Source organism: Rhinolophus sinicus, chromosome 13 (assembly GCF_057876585.1).
Source record: "Rhinolophus sinicus isolate RSI-liver-muscle chromosome 13, RSI-T2T, whole genome shotgun sequence".
Taxonomy (NCBI): Eukaryota; Metazoa; Chordata; class Mammalia; order Chiroptera; family Rhinolophidae; genus Rhinolophus; species Rhinolophus sinicus.
The window spans coordinates 59,096,796-59,111,495 of NC_142513.1; the positions used below are offsets into that span (position 1 = coordinate 59,096,796).

The window sequence follows — 14,700 nt, forward strand, 5'->3', positions numbered from 1 at the left end:
TAGCTGGGCCAAAAAAATCGAGTTTCCTGTTAATATGGGGGCGATGACAGCTGTCCCAGGATCGTAAGAAACAGAGACCTCCCTGGTCAGAGGGCCTCCTCCGGAACAGTCATCTGAAAGCTCCCCCACCTCTGCAGAGTGCATGCTGAATGCCTCCTCTTGTCAAGAGAAGGAAATGACTAGGGAGCTCCAGTCCAGACTAAGCACCAGACCAACAAGTCTGGTCACTACTCATTGGTCCCCAAATGTTCCACATCCCGCTCCTTCCGCCTCCAGTGCTCTCTGTCTCCCTACCTTCTGTGTGTGCTTCTTCAATTCCTCTCCTTCCTTAAGACCAGCTCAAATATCTCCTTCTCTGAGATACTTGCCCTGATGTACCCAAAGAGCTGGTCTCTCCCTCTTTTCTGCCACCGCCACACAGAACAGAATTTCTATCATAATGTTTTTACCACCCTCCATACTTATTTGTTCAGTGACTGCTTCTTCCCCTGGCTCTAAGTTCCCCGACGGCAGGGGACATGTCTTATTCACCTGTGTATCCCTGGTTCCTAGCACACTGCCTACAAATACTGTAGGTTATCAGAACATGGTTGGGTTTTTTTATTTTATTTTATTTTAATCCAAAAAAGAGAGGGTATTGCTCAGAGTAGATGTTTAATTGCATTTTTCTTGTCAAAATATTATTGATGGGCCCCAAAACAATGTGGTGGGGAAAAGAAAGTATTTTCAACAAGTGTTGCTAGAATGCTGGATAAAAAAAAGGGAGGAAATAAACCTCAAGCCTACTTCACACCATATATAAAAATTATTTGAGATGGATTATAGACCTAAATGTAAAGCCTAAAAACATTATCCTTCTTGAAGTAAACACAGGAAAATATTTTTTTTCAACTTTGGGGCAGGCAGAGATCTCTTAGGACATAAAAAACTCTCACCAGAAAAGAAACAAACTGGCTGGATTTCATCAAAATTAAAAACTTCTGTTCTGCAAGACACTGTTAAAAGAATAAAAAGATAAGCCATAGATGGAGAAAGTAATTGTAACTCACATACCTGATAAAGGACCAGTATCCAGAATGTGTGAAGAACTCTCCAAATTCAAAATTAAAAAATGAAACAACTCAATTTTTTAAATGAGCAGAGGACTTGAAAAGAAAGGACAGTTCACCAAAAAATGGATAATGGAAGGGACGTAAGATGTTCAACATCATTAGTCACCAGAGAAATGCAAATCAAAATCACCAGCTATCACTGCACGCGTATTAGGCCTGAACTTAAAAGACCGACCATCCAAGTGTTGGCAGAGCTGTGGAACCGCTGAACTCTGACATACCACTGGTGGTAAAGCGCAATGGTACAACCACTTTGGCAGTTTTCTAAAAAGTTAAACATACACCTACATATGACCCAGCCCTCCTACTCCTAGGTAGGTACCCAGGAGAACTGAAAGCCTAGCTCCTTACAAAGACCTGCACAGGAATGTTCGCAGCAGCTCAGTCTGTAATGGCCGAGAACCGGAAACCACTCGATGTCCACCAACAGGTAAACGGTCAGCAAATCGTGGTACAAACATTCAAGGACTACTGCCCAGCAATAAAAAGGAACACACAGAACAACGCGGATGAATCTAAGAATAAGCACACTGAATGAAGGAAGTCAGATGAAATAGAATATATACTGTATGATTCCATTTCTGTAAAATTCTAGAAAATACAATCTAGTGATAGGAAACCTCAGTTTTTGCCTGGGGTGAGGTGGAGGGATTACCAAGGGGCAGGAGGAAACTTTGAGGGTGATGGTAATGTTCACTGTCTTGCTTGTGGTGATGGTTTCAAGGGATAGACATATGTCCAAACTTATCGAACTGTACATTTAAACGTGTGCGGTTTAGTATATGTCATTGTACCACTAGTAAAGCTGCTAAAATTTTTTAAAACTTCTGCTCACCTAAAGATGTTATTAGAGTTTATTCGGTATCTGGGGTGAACAGCAGACCCTATGGAGCCCTGAGATACCCCACCGCCGCCCCACCTAGTGACCCTCACTCCCCAGCACCATAACCCTGGGCAAGAAGGCCCTGCCCACACCCACACCACCCCCGGGAAGAGCGACACCTGCTAGCGGGGCAAGGAGGTCATGGCAGCAAAGGTTTAGGGAAGTCAGATGGCTCCATGAGGACAACAGATCCATTCTATCCAGGCTAGAAGAGACTGCTATGGGGAGTAACGCCAGGAATAATGTCGCCTGTGTGCAGGGACCCTGCTGGCATCCCCCTGGTGTTCCAACCCTCCTGAGTGGGGAGAGGAGATGGAAGGGCTGACAAGCAGGTCACAGAACAGGGTAGACCAGTGAGACAGAAACTGTGTGTGGGGGGTGGGGGGTACGCCAAAGCCTGGAGAGGCCAGCAGGGAAGAGGAGAAGGAAAATCATGGAGATGAGACCCCAGGTCAGCAGTCACCTCAACAATGGATCCCCATGACTCAATGACCAACACAAAAGCACAGGAAACCTAAGCCATATGATGGCCAAGGGATGAAAGCAGCCGAGAATTCCACTGAAAAGTCATCATCCTCTGAGGCTGACCACCTAAACCATCTGGTCTGTCATCCAACAGGAAATGAATGTGAAATTCCAGCAATAAGAAGTGAATGTAAGACTGGAGCAGAATACATTAAGTGCTTGTTTTTTTTTTTTTTTTGTTGTTGTTGTTGTTTTTTCAGTTTTCCAGATAACTAGAACTATGGGCATTATCTGGTTTTTATTTTTACCTAGAGATGTCTCTTTTTGGTAATACCAAATAGGTTTTTTAAAAAGCCTTGTTTTCCTCAATCCAGCTTTAAAGTTTTTTTTAATTGGTTTAAATCTTGCCAAGTTGAGATTTTTAACCTTATTTTTAATTTGTAATAAAACATTACATACAACTTGACTTTTTTTCCAAAAAAGTCAACAAAATGCAAGTATCTGTTAATCAGGTTCTTAATAGTAATAATTTATAATTATTTCCAAGAATAATAATTATTATAATGATACTATTATGAAAATGTAAAAGCAAGCTACAGACAGACTGGGAGAAAATATCTGCAATGTATATATCTTTTAAAGTATATCCAGAATATATAAAGAACTCCAAATCAATAATAAAAAAACACAATAAAAAATCAGCAAAAGAATTGCACTATTTTACGAAAGAAGATATACAAATAACTGATTTTTTAAGTGCCTAATGTCATCAGGTAACAGAAAGGTGCACATTAAAATCACAATGAGACACCACTGCTCACCTATTACAGGGCTTACAATGAAGAAGAAGCATCAAATACTCCTGAGCGACACAGCAGCACAAACTTTCATACTTGGCTGTACAAGCATAACATGGTGCAACCACTTTGAAAAACGGGAAGTTCCTTATAAAGTTCAATTAATTGCCCATCAATTCCATTCCTAGAGGCCAAGAGGAATAAAAACATATCCACAAAAAGGCATCTTTTCATGCCTCAAGCTTTGAAAGGATGTCCGTTCCCTGGCGGGAACCACGCGGGGCCTGAACTGCCCACCCCTGCTTTGTGGTCAGGCCGAGCTTAGTCCAGCAGCATCTCTCTTCTTTTCAGGAGGACACCAGCAAGCAAACCACCTGTGTAAAGATGGAGATTTCTCAAGGAGGGGACTTTGCAGCCTTCCTGCTTCAAGGTAAGATGAACCAAAGGCTGTGACCAAGGTTCAGATGTGCAGTGTCTCCAGACAATCACTTTTCCCCAAAACTTATTTAGAAATAATTTACAGAAATTGCAAAGACCTTACAGAGTTCCTCTATATTCTCCACTCAGTTTCCACCCCGCCAGCATTTAACAGAACCATGGTGCATTCGTCAAACGTAAGCAGATAAATTGGTATGATACTATTAACTACAGATTTTTTTCAGGTTTTACCAGTTTCTCCACTGATCTAATTTTTTTTGCTCCAAGGTTCAATCCAGGAGACTATACTACATTTAGTCATTACGTCTCCTTTGTCTACTCCTCTCTGTAAAAAAGCCTTGGTCGCCGGGGCCCACGGGCTGCGGGGCAGGTGTGGCGGGAAGTCACCACACACCCGGAGTCCTTACTAGGGCCCGGTGGCGGCCGGCCTCCTGGTCGGAGTCAGTGCGAAGGGGCAGAGCTCCGGGAAGGAGCGGCAGTTCCTCGGCCTCCCGCGGAGAGCGCAGCCTGTCGGTTAGACCAGCTCTCCGAGGGCGGGGGCGCAGGCGGAGCGCCGCGGCCGTGCAGCCGGCAGGAGACGCAGGCTGCCCGGGAGCGGAAGGCCCGGGAGGCCCCGGCAGTGCGGGCATGGCGGCCCCAGCGTCTGGCGGGGCTCCGCGTGTCCTGCGAGCACAGCATGGCCCAGAGCCGGGCGGAGATGCAGCGTCCACGGCCAGGAGACCGGGAGACCGACTACATAGATTCGCCCTCAGCGTGCCTTTCCCGTCCCCCTTGGAGGCTGACATCGCCTGTGCGTCTCTGGCCCCAGATGCGGAACCCCACCCAGGGGCGGTTCGGAAGGAGCTCACAGTGAGCGGCAGCGTCCTAGCGGTCCGCTGGAGCGCTGAGGATGCTCGCCTCCTCCGAGTGTCCGTCATCAGCTTTCTTGACCAGCTTTCCCTGGTGATGCGGACCCTGCAGCGCTTTGGGCCCCGTCTTTCCCGCTAAGCCTGAGCTAGGAGAAGGGGGCTGAGGCCCAACCTTGTGTCCCATCCTAGGCACTGGAACCTTCCTACGACAGTGATTATTGCAGTCGTTGCCACTTTACTATGGAGCCCTAAATCTTTTGCCTGTACCGGCCCTTGGGCACGGGGGTTCACTTCATTTGTTTGGCCCTTACTGCAGACAACAACTGAGCCACTATTCCATGTCTGATTTTCTTTTAAACTACAGCACCTAATAGTCTTGCCTTTGTCCCAGGGTTGGAGGAGAGGTCTGGGATTCAGATACTCAAGCACTACCAGGTAACTGAAGACAATTTAGGAAATGGAAGATGGGTCCTGTCGTTCAGTATTAACTACTGTCAACATGTTGGAATCTTTCCTTAGTTTTAAAGCTGTATTTTATATAGTAAATGTATAACAATAATACATAATGTGTAATATTTTGCATTTTTACTGATATTTTTAATCTAACATGAACATTTCCACTAAAAATTCTTCAAAAGCATTATTGAATGGAGGCATAAAAGATACATTATAATGTAATTATTGGCTATTTAAATTACCGTGTTTCCCCGAAAATAAGACCTAGCCGGACAATCAGCTCTGATGTGTCTTTTGGAGCAAAAATTAATATAAGACCGGGTCTTATATTATAAGACCCGGTCTTATAGTAAAATAAGACCCTGTCTTTATATTATGTTATATTATATTATATTATTATATTAAAGACCTGGTCTTATTTTACTATAAGACAGGGTCTTGTGTTAATTTTTGCTCCAGGGGACACAGTAGAGCTGATTGTCCGGCTAGGTCTTATTTTCAGGGAAACTGTATTTTCAATTTTTTTGTCCTATTATAGGTAATGGATGAGTCAATGGAATTCTTGTATATAAATCTTTGCATGAATGATTGTTTCCATAAGATAGATGCCAAGAGGTAGACTTACTGCGTCAAATATTTATGATTTATTTTTTTAAAGCTGTCAATCTACAGTGCAGAATTGCTCTCCAGAAAATACACCCTCCCACCAGAATGCTGGTTTCCCACTTCCTTGCCACTGCTGGGTCTCCTTGGCAAACATTTTTAAAAACTTAGTTTGCATGGGAAGAGCAAACAACCCAGATATACTAGAGTCAGAGCCTTGTGGGCTGACTGGCAGTGTGTCAGGTCAATGAAGAAAAGTGCTGGGACAATTGGTTAAGCCTTTCGTTGGCAGGAATGAGCTCCCTATAAAATACATTGCATTGCTTGCTAAACTCACTTATTCTAGCAGCTCCTTTATAAGTGCCGTCAGATTTTCTCCAAGATGATCATGTTTTCTCAGAATAAAGGTAATTTTAGTTCCTTTTCAAAAAAAAAAAAAAAAAAAGAAAAGAAAAGAAAAGAAAAGCCTTGGTCTTTCCTTGTTTTTCGTAACCTTGACACTTTTGAAGAGTACCAGTCAGATATTTTGTGCATTGTCCCTCAGTTTTAATTTGTGTGAGTTTTTCCCCATGACTCAACTGGGGTTAAAGATTATGGGGAAGATACAGAGGTGAAGTGCCCTTTTCATTGCATTGTACCAGGAGGTAGGTGATACAGCAGCGTGCCTCACTACTCTGATCTTAACCTTGACCATTACTTAAAGTGGTGTCTGCCACATTCCTCCACTGTTGAGCTACTGTTTTCCCTCTCCAAGCCACACTCAAGAAGAGAGGATTTAAGCACCACTTCCTGGAGGTAGGAGGAGCAAAGAACTTTTAAATACATGTTGAAACCACAACAGTAACTGATAAACATTTGGGGGGGAGATACCTGGAGACTCTGCAAATATCCTGTTTCTCCTTAACGTTTTGCCCATCAATTTTAGCACTCATCATTGAATGAGCTGCAATTGTTACTATGGTGATAGAATATGTTTTATTCAAATGATTGTTAGCTTGGTTTTTAACTCTTAAATATTTAGACATATGGTTCATGGGTCTCTGTGTATGCTCTTACCCCAGGTCCCTCAAATGTTAAGTGCTTCAGGAAGATATATGTTTCATAACACTTTATGCATCAAAGGAAACTTTCATACAATCTGTAGTAGCTTCCGAGGGCTGCCATAACGAAGGGCCATCAACTGGGTAGCTTCAAACGACAGATATGTATTCTCTGGCAGTACCGGAGGCCAGAGGCTGAAATCAAGGTGTCCGGGTGATCACTTCTTTAAGGAAACTTTTAGCCAGAATCCCATCCCTCTGGAAGCAACCTTCCCTGGCTGGCAGGTATTTGGTACGGAAGCTGAGCTTATTTCTATGACAAGACAAACCCTAGGAGTTGTCATCTCCTCGGGTATTGGTCCGAAGAATTCTCTTGAGGCATCTCTCCCAATTGTAAACCTTTCTCGGCCACATCCCTCCCAGTTATAGATTCTATGTAAGTCACCTTCCTCCCCAGACAAGAATCTCTGCAAGACCAAATGTCAGTGGGATTTACCATTTGGAACCTAGAACACACGGGCAGCAGGCCCAGCAGCCTTGGGTTAGGAACTGTTAGGTCAGTGCAGTGAGTGTGAAAAGGCGCTGGACGCGGGGGGCCCCAGCTCTCCAGGAGTGAGGACTGGCAGTGACCATGGGAGAAAGACGTCTCCTTCGGTCGGTCAAAGTTGCTTTTCCGCGGGTGTCTCCTGTGCTCCGTGCCAGGGGTTCTGAGAAGACAGGCTATTTCTCAGGAAATTTGTTGCCTACTTGCAGTTGCTCAACGGCTCCCTTGGTTTCCCAATGCAGGAGCCGGAGATATTTGGCTGGATGTGTATAAATTGCCCAAGGAGTCTTGGCTCAAGGAAGTCGAACACCCCCAACTTGCTCTGAACCCAAAGAAAAAAGGCAGACAGCCGCAACTGGTAGGAAATATCTCTGTTTCAAGTGCTATGTTTCTTCCTACCCTTGACCCAAATCCTCCTTGGAATCTCAGGCTGAACAGGCACCGTGGCCCGTGTCTCCCAAATGGATCTGCTTTGGGGACAATCGGTTGTTGAACAGCAGAGTGTCTTGGGGAGTGGGCCTCGCATTAGCCTCCTTGTCTGGGAGTTGCCACTCCACCAACGTCACTCCCAGGCCGTTCTCTTGGGGGGGCCTTTCATCCTGACTCTTGCCTCCTGGGATGAAATAATCCTTTCCTGCCTCGCAGTCCACTCAGTCTCCCAGATTATGGCATCCACAGGTTGTCCTCCATGTACAGGAATGCACACATACAGTCTTCGTTTTATTCTTGGGAGGTGGGAACTCTACCATTTCAGTTATTTTGACCCCTGGGCCTTGTGCCATGTCTTCAAAATACAGTTCCTCAGTAAATGTTATTTTAAAACTTAATTTGCTCATCCATCTGAGGTGCACTTACTGTTATTTTTAACCAACAACTAATATTAATGAGTGTGCCTTTAAAACCTATTGTGCTAGGCGGTAAAGAGTGAGTGACATGATAAGTATAGGCGACTGAGACTCACTTTCACTGCTGAGCTCAGAGTGGCTCTGAAGAGATGCCTTTTACCCCAGTGAATGTCTGGGGGGGGGGGGGGGGGCGGGTAGTTCTGTATCACTGGGAATGTAACCAGCCCGGAGATCGTCCTCCTCTGAACTCTTACTGAATTTTCTTCTTTGTACCTCTTTTTTGACACCTCACACACACACACTGCATTGATTTTTAGTTACCGTGCTGTGCGTGAAAGTCCTTTCTTCTTAACTAGAAGTTTCTGGTTTTTTGTTTTGTTTTTACTCTTTTTTATTATTACTTTGACTCAGGTGATAAGTTTCTGAATTGTTAAGACCATACCTTCTGCTACTTTTTATCAACCAGCCCCTTGGTATTATATTCAGGTGCCCGACAGGTATGTTGGGAGGGAGTCATTTATTATCCACCTGGGAAAAGCTCCTTGGAACGGGGTGGCTTCTCACCCCATGTCACTCAGTTCCCATACTCTGAGAAGCAGCCAACTAATGCCAGTTACAGTGAGTTACTGTATGGTGAGTTACATTTAGAGGTAGTTAAATAAAGTTGTCAACATTGCACATATAATTTGCCAATCAGAAGTATTCACTTCACCCTTGAGTTCTGTAATGGTCTCCTACCTGATCCTACCTCTGCTTATTCATATTTCCTCTTCCCGTCACTGTTTACTTCCTCAAATACGTTTAAAGTTCCCGGAGAATGGGGATCATGTGTTAAAATCCTGTTGGCCAGAGGACCACACAAATAGTGGTCCTCTGTGTCTACTGAATGAGTTCCTACTCACAAGAGTAATCGGGGGAAGAGAGAGCATCTCAGATTAAAGGGGGAGGGGAACATACATCAACCCCATTGTGAATTAATTTCTCCTTCTTTTTTCTCAGAACACTCCTGAGCCCATGACTTCAGATAATTTAGAAATGGTAAGAGACTTTACAGAGAGAAAATCTCCAGAGAGATTTAAGTTGCATGTTAGAGATTTTTATTTTTAGTTGTACTTTCTTATTACACCTTTGGTTGTGCTATCAAGGTGATGCTGACCTCATATAGTAAGTTGGAAGTGTTCCTCTTCTTCTAGTTTCTGGAAGAGTTTGTGTAGAGCTTCTTCCTAAAATGTTTGATAGAATTTATCAGTAAAGCCATCTGGTCCTGGAGTTTTCCTTGTGGAACTACAAACTCCATTTCTTTAACACGCAAAGGATTATTTGGGTTATCTGTCCCTTCTTAAGCAAACTTTTGTATTTTGTGTCTTTCAAGGAATCTGTCCATTTTTTTCTAAGTTGTCAAATATATTGGCTCAAAGTGGTTCATAACAGTCCCTTATTATCCTTTATTAGCTGTAAAATCTGTTTTTATGTATCTGATATTAGTAATTCATTCCTGATATTGGTAGTTTGTATTTTCTCTTTTTTTTTCTTAACAGCATGACTAGAGGTTTGTCAATTTTATTGACCTCAAAGAACCAGTTTTTCATTTCTTTTTCTCTGTTGTTTTGTGTTTTCTATTTAATTTCCAGTTCAATTTTTATACTTTCTTTCTTCTGCTTACTTTGGGTTTAATTATTTCCTGGTCTTCTGGTTTCTTAAGTAGAAGCTTAGTTTACTGATTTACGATCTTTCTTCTTTTCTGATATAAGCATTGAGTGCTATAAAGTCACATCTAAGCACTGCTTTAGATGCATCCTTTAAATTTTGATATGGTATGTCCTCATTTTCAAAAATACTTGAGAATACTTCCTAATTTGTTTTTTTACCGCTTTTTTGACCAATGGATTATTTACAAACATGTTATTTAGTGTCCAAATACTGGAGATGTTCCAGATATTTTCCTTTTTTGGTTTATAATTTAATTCTATTGTAATTAGAGAACATACTTCAAATTATTTGAAACCTTTTAAAGTTATTAAGATTTTGTTTTATGCCTAGAATACGGTTTATCATGGGAAGTGTCCTATGTGCCCTTGAAAAGAATGTGTGTTCTGCTGTTGGTCAAGTTATTCACACCTTTTACATCCTCACTGCTTTTCCTTCTATAACCTTCCTCAGGGGGTTCCTGGTTTTAGCACTGAAAGCCCCACATCCCAGGAAACCCCTCAGTCCCAGGCAAACTGGTACAGTCGGTCACCCGACCTGGGAGTGCACTGATTCTGTCTACTTTTTCTGTCAAGTATTGAGAAAGGAGTGTTGGGATCGCTAAGATTATAGATTTATCTATTTCTGCTTTCACTTCCATGAGTTGTTGCTTCATGTATTTTGAAGCTCTGTTATTAAGCGCATTTGGAACGTTATAGCCCCTTGATGAATTAATCATTTTATTATTCAGTGACTCTTTGGTCCCTGGTAACATTCTTTGCTCTGAAATCTGTAATATCAGATATTAATACAGCCATCCCAGCTTTCTTTTGATTAGATTTACAAGAGGTATTTTTTTCTATACTTTTCCTCTGAATATATTTGTGACTTTATATTTAAAATGAGTTTTCAGCAGCATATACGTGGGTCTCGCCTTTTTATACATGCTGTCAAACTCTACCTTTTATTTGGGGAGTTTAGGCCATTTATATTTAATGTGATTATTGATATGTTTGGGTTTAAATCTACCACTTTGGTGTTTACTTTCTATTTGTCCCACCTGTTTTTCTTCCTTTCCCCTCTTTTTCTGCCTTTTTTTAGAATGAATGTTTTTAATGATTCTTTTTTATCTCCTTTGTCAGCTAATTATCTGCGTCTTTTCCTTACTGTAGGATACAAACATTTGTTTTAAAGGAGACATTAAGTTGAGTCTTCCAGTTCACATAATGAAGATCAAACCACCCAAACCAGTTACGGGTCAGTATGATTCAACTAATATTCTCTTTCCTTTTGCCACTGATTTCTCAAATTTGTCTTTCTTTGCCTTTTCCCACACTCCTATCTTTTCTATTTATTAGCAGCAATATCTGAATTACGAGTATAGTTCTGCAGAGGAATTTTTTTTAAAAGTCATAAGCTCTGGGACCTAAAGACAAAAACGACAAATGTTACGAGTATACACTTAACTAACAGAATTGGGAGATCAGGAGAGAGAGATCTTTCCCTGAGTGCTAGCTGAAGTTCATTCATTCCTACATTCCTGTGTTAGTTCATTCATCGGTACAGTAAGTCCTTACTTAATGCCATCAATAGGTTCTATGGCTTTCAGTGAAATGGTGTATAAGGAAACAGTTTTACCACACACTCATTGAGATAAACAAGAGTGACGTTCCCACAACATCTCATCAACATGATAAGGAAATGTTCTTTGAAGACCTGCTGTATCTGCTGAGCGCCAGTAATACTGAGCAAGCACAGAGAGGAGGGGGACACAACTCCTGTGCCCTAATGCCGCTGGTCCACCGAGGCAGAATAGAAAGAAACCGCCATAGTAGGATATGATAAGTGCAGCAAAGGGGAACACCCAGCGCCATGAAAACAGAGGAAGGAGTGACTAACTCTGTCCCGGGTGTAGGCAGAGGCTTATCAGAGGGACCTTTGGGAAGGTTTCGGAGAATAAGTAGGAGTGGGTCAGGAGGAGCGGAAGGGAAGTCCACTGCAGGCAGAGGACACAGCATGTCCTCTCAGTACTCGCACATGACCGCAAAGATGCAGCTACAAGAACGTCCACGCAGTGTTATTGATGGAGGCAAACACTGGTTAGATCAAATCCAGTGCACTCATACAAAGGAATACTTTGCAACCATTAAACACAAAGAGGGAAATGCGAAAGTCCAAGAAGAGCCAATTCACTCATGTAAAAGAACGTGATGGTACGATTTGTTCCATCGAGATTTATTATAAGCAACAGTAATTAAGAAAGATAGAAAGATGAGTGAATCATAGGTAGAAAGGAACATATATATAAAATATAGAAATATAGTAGCTAGGAAAATAGATGAGTGAAACAGGCCAGAGGTGAGAAGAGACCCCAGCATAAATGGGCAGGTGATACCTGACAGAGGTAGCCCTCCAGAGCAGTGGATAAAGCACGGCCATTTCAATACGTGGTGCTGGTTGTCCATACGGAAACAAAAGTGAAACCTGACCCCTGCTTCATAGCACACACAAAAATAAATTCCAGATGAACAATAGAAGTAAATATGAAAGTCTTTTAAAACAATCAAGCTTTTAGAAAATAATATAAGGCAATATCTTTATGACCTCTGGGTAGGGAAAGGCTTTTTACACAAAACACGAAAAGTACTTACAATAAAGGCTAAACTTCACTACATTAAAATGAAGGATGTCTAAGCATCCAGACAGGTAGCTGGACAAATGTAAGCACAGGGAGAGACTGGGGCTGCCTAGTTGGGTGGGTCTTCAGCGGAGGCTGAATAGTGACAGTCCTGGTCGGGTTGGGGCCTTCCTAGCTGAGGGGACGGCAGCAGTGACCTCAGGTCTCCAGCAACATCGTGAACATTCTCCTCGGCCTCCTTTGGAGATGCTTATCCGGGATCAGGAAATGACACTGGGATGGGGCTGCAGAAGTAAAAGGAGGGAGCACAGCTGCCCATGGCCTGTGCTCCCCGAGCGGTGGGGTCAGAGAGAGGCCGAGAGAAGACACCGCAAAGCCCGCTGTCAGAGGAGAGATTCTGCAGGAAACTGGGAAGCATGGAGGAAGGAGGGGGACATCAGGAAGGGGGCAGCCAGATGGCTTGACCAATTCTGGAATATTTGCAACCTAGGTACCACCTTTAAAAGCCCCCTGGAAGTCTTTGCAAAGATAGAGGACTGCTACGGGCTGGGCTCGGGGCAGAATCACTTCATCAAGGACAGTCAGTGGGAGCAGCACGCGGCCATCTTCAAGGCCACATACAAGAAGTACCTGGACGGGGAATGGGAGGAGGAGCCGCTCAGGTGAGCCGGGAGGAGGGCCGGCCCGATCCCCCTGCTCCCCGGGACCCCCCGAGCTTCTCTCTGGGCACACACAGGAATCAACTCGAGGACCTGAATTAATCGGGGGCCTAAGAGCTCTTCCTGGTTTGGGGGATTTTTCTGAGAACTTCAGCAGCTCTTTTGACAAATTGTACGGAGACTGTTGAAACAGAATGAAAACAAAGGCTGAGATATGGATTTCGAGAAGGAGTAGACAGCTGTGGAGATGAGAAATAGAGCTTATTTTACACTTGTATGTATGATAGCATCTCTTAAATTATTTTTTTTCCCCGATTACCTAGACAACATAGAAGATCCCAGAGATGGGGCCATAAGTCACCACTGCTAACATGTTTCTCCATCTACACCCGGTCTTCCTAAATGTAACATATTCATGTGTAATTATTAAGATACGTCACTTTCTAACTCCGGTCAGCAGGTTGGCCCCACTCACCCCACCTTGTGACTGTGAAAACTGAGCTCAAGCGTTTGAAGTGTCTGCTGGAGCTGGTTTCAGGAACTAGCTTTCCTTACCGCTACTGTGGCTCTCAGGAATGTTCTGGCTTCACACGGAAGTGAAACCTCTCATCTTGCCATCAAGTGGATCTTGAGTTCCCTCACTTCAGGGCACGAAGTCCTAGGGCTGAGCCCTGACAGCAACTACCTGAGACCTGAACCGGAACCCAGCAAGGTTCAAGGGTGTACTGCCTAGCTAGGCACTTAGGAATTGTGCCAGTTGTGAAACCACCGGCAATTGTCCGTCGTGGGACTATTTCCACCAGAAAAAGCTACAAACCCTATACATCAGGAAATCGGGCCTTTTTTTTTCCTTTAAAGAGCCAGTTTATGAACACACCACTGGTCGTATGGCCCCAGGACAAGAGAGCATTAGTGCACATCACCCAAGTCTGGTCCTTAAGAGGTGTTCCCCAAGGGTGGGGAGAGACTCCGGCCTGGGAGAGACTCCACCGCTCCGCCCGCCCTGCTCTCAACAACTTCCAAGGTCTGCGCCCACCAGGACCAGCCAGAATGCGATTTGCCCCAGGGCTCTTACCCCTGGGAAGGGCCATCCTAACTACCCGTTTCTGGTCTTCGTACCGAGTCTGCCAGCATTGCTCCTTGCCAAGGAGCCTGCCACGGCTCTGACTGGTGTTTCTTTCTTTCCCAGTACGGCCACGTTCTATTTCCTCCTTCCTAGCTGCATAACTGCAATGCCAATGGAGGTCAAGAGCCCGTCAGGTAAATGAACGGATGGGGTGCTGGGGGAATGCCTCAGCGAGCCCCCCTAGGGAAGTTCCACGCATCAAACCCGCACGGTGGAGGGGGCCAAGTGGAAAGCAGGTGCCAGCTGCAGCTGCCCAGTTCCTGGTTGGACATGTGGCCCCCCCAGCCCAGGTTCCCCAATAACGGAGGCTGGCACTGTCTTCAGGGGTGACCTGGCACAGAGGCGAGTGTGAGCGTGCATGCCACCAGGCTGCTTCTGGATATGCCTTCATTTTGTAGAAGGTGTTCTGTAAACACTGACAGCCACGTGGACAGGACTGACCCAGGTGCGAAAGCAGCCACGGGCAGGTGTGACCGCTCGCTCTCCCTGCCCACGAAGGCTAGCTGGCCCTAGGAGCAGCCCTCCTGGGAGGCCCAGCCACTCCACCTGGGAAGCTCACC

General features: G+C 44.2%; 3 protein-coding genes across 8 annotated transcripts in view; 2 read left to right on the forward strand and 1 right to left on the reverse strand.

Moving 5' to 3' along the window:
- The window catches only part of PEX11A (peroxisomal biogenesis factor 11 alpha), a 45,205-nt gene that overhangs the window by 12,804 nt on the left and 17,701 nt on the right, over positions 1-14,700 (reverse strand). The window lies entirely within an intron of this gene.
- Positions 1-14,700, forward strand: part of WDR93 (WD repeat domain 93) — a 35,688-nt gene that overhangs the window by 7,033 nt on the left and 13,955 nt on the right. For 5 of the 6 annotated variants that reach the window (XR_012491334.2, XR_012491336.2, XM_074317823.2 and 2 more), the window contains exons 5-10: positions 3,609-3,687; positions 7,429-7,544; positions 9,031-9,069; positions 10,890-10,974; positions 12,846-13,017; positions 14,204-14,274. Coding sequence is in view for 4 of the 6 variants with exons in the window: in XM_074317823.2 (XP_074173924.2) it covers positions 3,609-3,687; positions 7,429-7,544; positions 9,031-9,069; positions 10,890-10,974; positions 12,846-13,017; positions 14,204-14,274 (562 nt within the window). In the remaining 2 variants the exon portion in view is untranslated. The remainder of the gene's footprint in view (positions 1-3,608; positions 3,688-7,428; positions 7,545-9,030; positions 9,070-10,889; positions 10,975-12,845; positions 13,018-14,203; positions 14,275-14,700) is intronic. The other variant, XM_074317825.2, reaches the window with a different exon arrangement.
- On the forward strand, positions 3,854-5,938 carry LOC148756094 (uncharacterized). The gene is made up of 2 exons (XM_088789485.1): positions 3,854-3,871; positions 3,993-5,938. Exons 1-2 carry the CDS (start codon positions 3,854-3,856, stop codon positions 4,680-4,682), a joined length of 708 nt encoding a protein of 235 aa, XP_088645611.1. The 3' UTR covers positions 4,683-5,938.